Source organism: Tupaia chinensis, unplaced genomic scaffold (genome assembly GCF_000334495.1).
Source record: "Tupaia chinensis unplaced genomic scaffold, TupChi_1.0 Scaffold000561_1, whole genome shotgun sequence".
NCBI classification, from domain to species: Eukaryota; Metazoa; Chordata; class Mammalia; order Scandentia; family Tupaiidae; genus Tupaia; species Tupaia belangeri.
In genome coordinates, this window is record NW_006160074.1 from 4392851 (window position 1) to 4400026 (window position 7176).

Below are 7176 nucleotides of genomic sequence, written 5' to 3' on the forward strand. Positions count from 1 at the left end.
ACAAGCTACTGTGACAGGCAGAGAGATAGTTGTTGTTCCTGAGCTGGTCACTTAACTGTAACATGTTACTGAGTCCGAGGGCCTGGATTTGATCACAGTATAAACCATCTGACTTTCCTTTTTTCCTTTAAGATAGATTTTTGCTATAGGGCACATGTACTTGCTGAAGAGACAGAAAGACAGAAAGTGAGAAATAACACCCCCAGAGAGATGGCCAAGACGCAATCCCTTCTCCTCTGGTCTCCTCTTGGGTTCTTGGGCATGTACGCACACACACACGCCTGGTGTGCGTTTCAATTTTCTAGTCACCACCAGGTCCAGGACTCAAACCACGGTCAGCCATGTGGAAGTCTAGCAATGTAACCACTCCACTCTCTGCTAATTCCAAACAGTTGACTTTCTTTGATTCCTGAGCTACATTCTCTATTCATAACCCTGGGCAACAGCCTAGTAAATGCAGGAACCAGAAGACATATGTAGTTAGGTATATGTATATGTGACCCATCATTGTTGCATGACAGAAAAAGCTCAACAACTTTCGAATAGATATTGCAGACTGAATTAACAAATACAATAAAAGCATCTATTGGGAGACGAGCAGTTGGTGTAATGGCTATGTCTCTGGACTCCCATGCAGTCGACCGTGGTTTCAGTCCTGGACCTGGTGGCTTGAAACTCACGCCGGGCATGTGTGCGTGCGTGCCCAAGATCCCAAGAGGAGAATGGAGGAGAAGGGATTGCAGCATGGCCATCCCCCCGGGGGTGACTTCTCTCTTTCTATCTATCTCTCTCTGTTGTTCTGGCGGGTGCACGTGCCCTATAGCAAAAACCTCTCAAAAAAATAAATAAAAATTAAATAATAATAATAATAAAGCAGCTATCATTTGTTGAACACTTTTTATGAGCCAGACACTACTAATGTTCTAAGACATCTACTCTACTCACCTCATTCAATACCCAAATAATCCTATGAGATATTACCATCCCTATTTTATGCAAGATGATAAATGAACTGCGTAAGTTTAAGTAATTTATCTGAAGTCAGTTAGGTCTACCTCCAAAACCACTCTACAATACTTCCTATAGGGAACCAGCAGTTAGCGTAATGGCTATGTTGCTGGACTCCCACATAGTTGACCACGGTTCGAGTCCTGGACCTGGTGGCTTGAAACTCACGCCGGGCATGTGTGCGTGCGTGCCCAAGATCCCAAGAGGAGAATGGAGGAGAAGGGATTGTGGCGTGGCATTCCCCCCTCGGGGGAGATTTCTCACTTTCTGTCTCTATGCCTCTCTCTGTCTGTCTGGCGAGCGCATGCGCCCTATAGCAATAAAAAAAGCTCTCCAAAAAAAAAAAAAAAAATACTTCCTATGGTAATTCTAAACTTGGAAACTAAAGGTGTAATAATATATGACAAAGAAATTGCTGCAAAAACAAATCAAGTTCATGGGACCAGCAGTTGGCATAATGGCTATGTCGCTGGACTCCCACGTAGTCAACAGCAGTTTAAGTCCTGGACCTGGTGGCTTAACCTCACACCAGGCACATGTGCGTGCATGCCCAAGATCCCGAGAGGAGAATGGAGGAGAAGGGACTGAAGCGTAGCCATCCTCCCTGGGGCGTGATTTCTCGCTTTCTGTCTCTCTGGAGAGGGCATGCACCCTATAGCAAAAACCTCTAAAAACAAAGCAAAACAAAACACAACAAATCAAGTTCACAAATACTTCAGTAGCAATTTTAAATGAAGTAAGTGAAATGATGGAATAGTTTTGAAAGGATCAAACCAAACAAACTAAACAGTACCAGATTCCAAGATGGAAAATTTTCTTACCACTGCACCAGGGGCTGGCTGCACAATCCACGCGTATTCTGGTCGAATAAGTCGTAAACAGTTGAGAGCAGCCAGATAGCAATTGCCTTGCTTCTCAAGTCCCCGGAGAGTTCGAACCTCTCTGCCAAGACGCATTCCGTACTCAAACATCACTGTGCCAGCTATGAGGCAAGAGCAAAGCAGACATCAGAATTTTAAAAATATGTTTCTTTAAAGACAAATGGAGATAACTTATTACAGCTAACAAGTATTAAAGTTTAAAACAAAATTGAGTTTAACTTAAAACCATAAAAACAATTATGTGTTGTTGAGGATGTGGAAAAACTAGAACTCCTGTGTGCTGTTTTTGAGAACGTAAAATGGTGCAGCAGCTATGGAAACACTACAGAGGTTTCTCCAAACATTAAAAAGAGATACAGTATGATCCAGCAATTCTAGTTCTTGGTATATAACCAAAAGCAGGATCTTGAAGAAGCTTTTTTTTTTTTAACAGGGGAAAGCGCGAACGCAGTCCCCCACTACCACAAATTATGCAGTCGAGTTTCCCACATTTGGGAAAATCGCAGGGGTCAGCACATCCAGAGTGCAATGGATAAGCCTCGCCCTGGGAAAACCACCTTCGTGATCATGGTATCTCTCCCCTGCCAGGTAAGTATGAAGAAGCATTTTTACACTTACATTCACGGCAGTATTACTCATAATAGCACAAAGGTGGAAACAATCATGTGTGCATTGATGGACAGATGAACAAAATGTGGCAAATAAACACCCTAACCACCATGCCACCTGCAGCCCCAATTTTAGTTATTATTATTATTTTAATTTGCTATAGGGCACATGTGTTCACCTGAGAGAGACAAAGAGAGAGAGAGAAAGGAAGAGAGAGGGACCAGCAGTTGGCATAAAGGCTATGTTGCTGGACTCCCATGTAGTCGACCACAGTTCAAATCCTGGACCCGGTAGCTTAAACTCACGCTGGGTGCATGTGCGTGCGTGCCCAAGATCCCAAGAGGAGAATGGAGGAGAAGGGATTGGGGCGTGGCCGTCCCCTTTGGGGATGATTTCTCACTTTCTGCCTCTCTGTCTCTCTCTTTCTGGTAAGCGCACATGCCCTGTAGCAAAAACCTCTTAGAAAAAAAAAAAAAGAAGGAAAGCGGGGGGGAAAAAAACTGTCTCTCTCTTTCTGGTAAGCGCACATGCCCTGTAGCAAAAACCTCTTAGAAAAAAAAAAAAAAAAGAGAGACAGAGAGGGAGAAAGTAAGCTGCCAGGTCCAATACTCAAATTGTGGTTGGCCATGTGGAAGTCCAGTGCCTTAACCACCATACCACCTGCTGGCCCCAGGTAACTTCTAAATATAAAAATTACTTCCCTCTTTAAGGATTTTTGCATGAAGGCAAAGAGACGTTACTATCCATCCATAGCTAATAATGAGTACCACCTATTATATATATATTTTTTTTGAGAGTTTTTTTTTCCCCCTCGCTATAGGGCACGTGCGCTCGCCAGACAGACAGAGAGAGACATAGAGACAGAAATTGAGAAATCACCCCCCAGGGGGGATGGTCACGCTGCAATCCCTTCTCCTCCATTCTCCTCTCGGGATCTTGGGCACGCACGCACACACGCCCGGTGTGAGTTTTAAGCCACCGGGTCCGGGACGCGAACTGCGGTGGACTACGTGGGAGTCCAGTGACATAGCCATTACGCTAACTGCTGGTTCCCCCATCTGTTATATTTAGATGACCTAAGCCCATTTAAACAGTCAGAATTTTGCTCTAAGAACTAAAATAAGGAAGAGGAGACTAACAGCAAAATGGCACAGGAATATAAAACCAGTCACAAGAATTCCAACTACCTCTAGAGTGAAAAAACTGAAGTTTCTTTTATAACTAGACAGAACTGCACAAAAAACACCATTTCACTAGAAATGCTTCAGAATGTTCTAGAATGAGCTTAACTGTGTATATCCAAGGCTACCAGGTAATCTTCCAAATGGCAAAATGAATTTTGTACTTAAACATAATTACAAATATATAAACTTGGGCCAGCCAGTGGCACAGTGGTTAAGGCAGCTGGATCCCACATGGACAACTGTGTAGTCTGAGTCCTGGACACGGTGGCTTGAAAAGAACACTGGGAGTGTGTGACCAAAGGAGGTGAATTGTGGAGAAGGGATTGGCGTGTGGTCACCTCCCCTGGGGAGTGCTTTCTTATTTTGCTCCTCTCTATCTCCCTCTGTTGAGGGCACATATCCTCTGGCAAATTGGGAAAAAAAAAAAAAGAAAGAATTTCGCAGCTTGGCTGAGCCTTCATGGTAGATAATGGGTTAGGATCCTGAGTTGGCCTGAAAACAAGCTGAGAGTCCACTGGCCCCAGATCTTGACCAGCTGGGGAAAGGAAACTGTAATGTGAGACCCTGTTGGGGGTACCTTCTGCCCTACCTCTCTTTCTCACACATGCATGTAATCTCTCTGGTGATTAAAATGAACTCTAAAGGAGCTAGCAGACAGTGTGGTGGGGAAGGGGCTGGACTCCCGCATGGCTGACCATGGTTCCAGTCCCAGACTTGACGGCTTATTTTCTCACTTTTCTCTGTCTCTCTCTGGTGAGTGTATGTGGCCTGCAGCAAATTAAAAATAATAATAATGATAAAATTATTTTTAAATAAAAAATACTATTTAAAATTTTTATTCATTCATTTATTTTAATTTGACTAGATACACACACACACACATAGACTGAGCAAGCATGCAAGCCACCAGGTCTGTGACTTGAACTGTGGTCAGCCATGTGGGAGTGTCTAGCACCTTAACCACACCACCAGCTGGTCCCCAAATTATTTTTAAAATTTAAATAATTATTTTAAAACTTTATTTATTATTATTATTTTAATATTTCCAGAGAGAGAGAGAGAAAGTGAGAAAGCAAGCCCCCAAGTTTGGGACTCAAACAATGGTCAGCCATGTGGGAGTCCAGTGCTCTTAACCACCACGCCACCTACCGGCCAATAAATAAATAACTCTTAAAAAAAAAACAAAATAACAAACTCTAAAAACCTCACCAAAGTCCAATACATAACATTTTCATGAACTACGATTAAATTTATATGGTTGTGTCCAACAGATCGCCTGGTTCAACTGCTCACCCTTGCGGTAATTGTGACGATAGATGTGAAATGCATAGAGAAGTTCGTAGTAATTGTGAGTCATCAGGTCCACAGCTCTGGCACGTGACTCAATTATTCCCACAACCTAATAAGGAAAAGAATCAGATATTCAGGTTAGTAGCCCTCGTGGCACACACCCTCTCTGTTTCCGGCCAGCAATGGATGAGTGAAATTACCTCATTATGCAGATTCACATAGGGAAATTCTACAAGATCTTGCAGCTGTGAGCGTTCACAAAGGACTACAACCAACTGCCGTAAACAATCCAGCTGCCTAGAAGGATAAAAAGGTTTTATAAGTGTAAACTGCCGCAGTGAGTTCACCAGGGCTGGTAAACTGCCTTCTCTAAAATAAACTGCGTTTACCTGCTGGAATCAGGAATTTGGGTTAAGGCCTCATATGCTTGGCTGTTGTGACCCAAATCCAGATGATGTTTGAATATGCATGTCCTTAAAGTAGCCTAAATATCAAATTTAGAGCATATATCAAATAAAACACAACAGAAATTAACATACCACACCCACGATAAACCTCTAAGAAAACAACTGAATTGCAGTTAATTCTTACTTGAGTTTTCCAGTCATCACCTGCTTCAGTTATTGCTGATGTAGCCAACTGAATAACCAATTCAGGCAAACCAATGACATCCAGTAGGCGTAAAACCTAAGGAGAAATAGAAGTTTCCATTAAAATTAACATGGTAATGAGGCCATCATGTGGTGTGGTGGGTAAGGCACTGGACTCCCACATGGCTGACCATGGTTCAAGTCTTGGACCCAGCGGTTTGAAAAATCACACTGCTGGGTGCATATATGTGCATAAACAAAATTCCAAGAGAATGAAGAAGGGATTGCAGCATGGCTGTCCTCCTGGGGTGACTTCACCATCCCCCTCTCTATCTCTGTCTCCTTTTCTCTGGCAAGTGTACACACCCTGTGGCTAAAAAAAAAAAAATCTTAAAAATGGCTGGCTCTGCAGCACAGTGGTTATGCACTGTGTATAAAAGCAAACCAGATCCCACATGGCCAGCTATGGTTTTAATTTCTGTCTCAGGGGCTTGAAAAACATGCTGGTGGGTGAAGATGCTCTCCGCCCTCACGATGTCCTCCAGGCTTGGGTCGAAGACCCTCAGCTTAAGATCTGGCCTCGTGTCTGGTGCTAGGTCCTTGACATTTGTCAGACTTCCACATCATTAGGAGAAACACTTGCAAAGAAGAAAAGGGCTGACCCTCTGATTGAACTTCCAAGTTTGGGAAAAAACCGACCATCCACCAGATGACTAGAAATCGCTGCAAGACCACAAGAAATATGGGGAAGCAGGAAAATACCTCTCCCACAAGGGAAACGGATAGCTCCTCTTCATCCACACACAGTTCAATGGAAATCATGGAAATGTCTGATAAAGAATTCAGAACATTCATAATGGCAAAGCTAACAGAGATAGAAGAGAAGAGAGACAAGGAACTGCTGAAGAGGAAGGAGAAAGGAGTTGAAGAGTTCTAGGAGGTGAGGAAATTCATGCAAGATCTAAAAGAAGAATTACATACTTTACAAAAGAATCAGATGGAACTGTGAGAGATGAAGGCTTTAATACAAGAAGTCAAAATCTCCCTTGAAAGTATTAAAAGCAGACTAGATCATACAGAAAATAGAATCTCTAATGTAGAAGAGAAAATGGTTGGCCTAGAAAAATCCACCACGAAGACTGAGAAAATGGCCCAAAAATTGGAGAATAATATGCGAGAAGTACTAGATACAATTAAACGTCCAAACATCCAGATAATAGGCATCCCAGAGGGTGAAGAGACTCATAAGGGCATTGATAATCTATTCCATGAAATCCTGCAAGAAAACTTTCCAAACCTGGAGAGGCACTCAAAGATCCATTCCCAAGAAGTACAGAGGACCCCAAATAGAATCAACCCAAGAAGATCCTCTCCAAGACACATTAGAGCCAGATTGACCAAACCACAGACAAAGGCAGGATACTAAGACTGGCAAGAGAAAAAAGGCAAGTTACCTACAAAGGGTATCCCACCAGACTAACGGCAGACCTCTCATCAAAAACAATGCGAGCGAGGAGAGAATGGGAAAATATATTCAAAATATTAAGGGAAAAGCAATTTCAACCAAGAATTCTGTACCCAGCAAGATTATTGTTCATTTGGGAAGAAAAGACA

The 7176-nt window shown here is 42.8% G+C and overlaps 1 protein-coding gene and 1 non-coding gene across 2 annotated transcripts in view; both read right to left on the reverse strand.

The window, feature by feature from the left end:
• NUP160 (nucleoporin 160) overlaps positions 1-7176 on the reverse strand; it is a gene marked incomplete at its 5' end in the record, with an annotated part of 92848 nt that overhangs the window by 20722 nt on the left and 64950 nt on the right. Inside the window, 5 exon segments of the mRNA XM_027775432.1 lie at positions 1830-1990; positions 4976-5081; positions 5173-5269; positions 5362-5456; positions 5564-5659. Of these exon segments, the coding sequence (XP_027631233.1) occupies positions 1830-1990; positions 4976-5081; positions 5173-5269; positions 5362-5456; positions 5564-5659 (555 nt within the window).
• LOC114009548 (U1 spliceosomal RNA) lies at positions 2320-2485 on the reverse strand. The gene has a single exon (XR_003550948.1). It is a non-coding gene; the product is annotated as a U1 spliceosomal RNA (small nuclear RNA).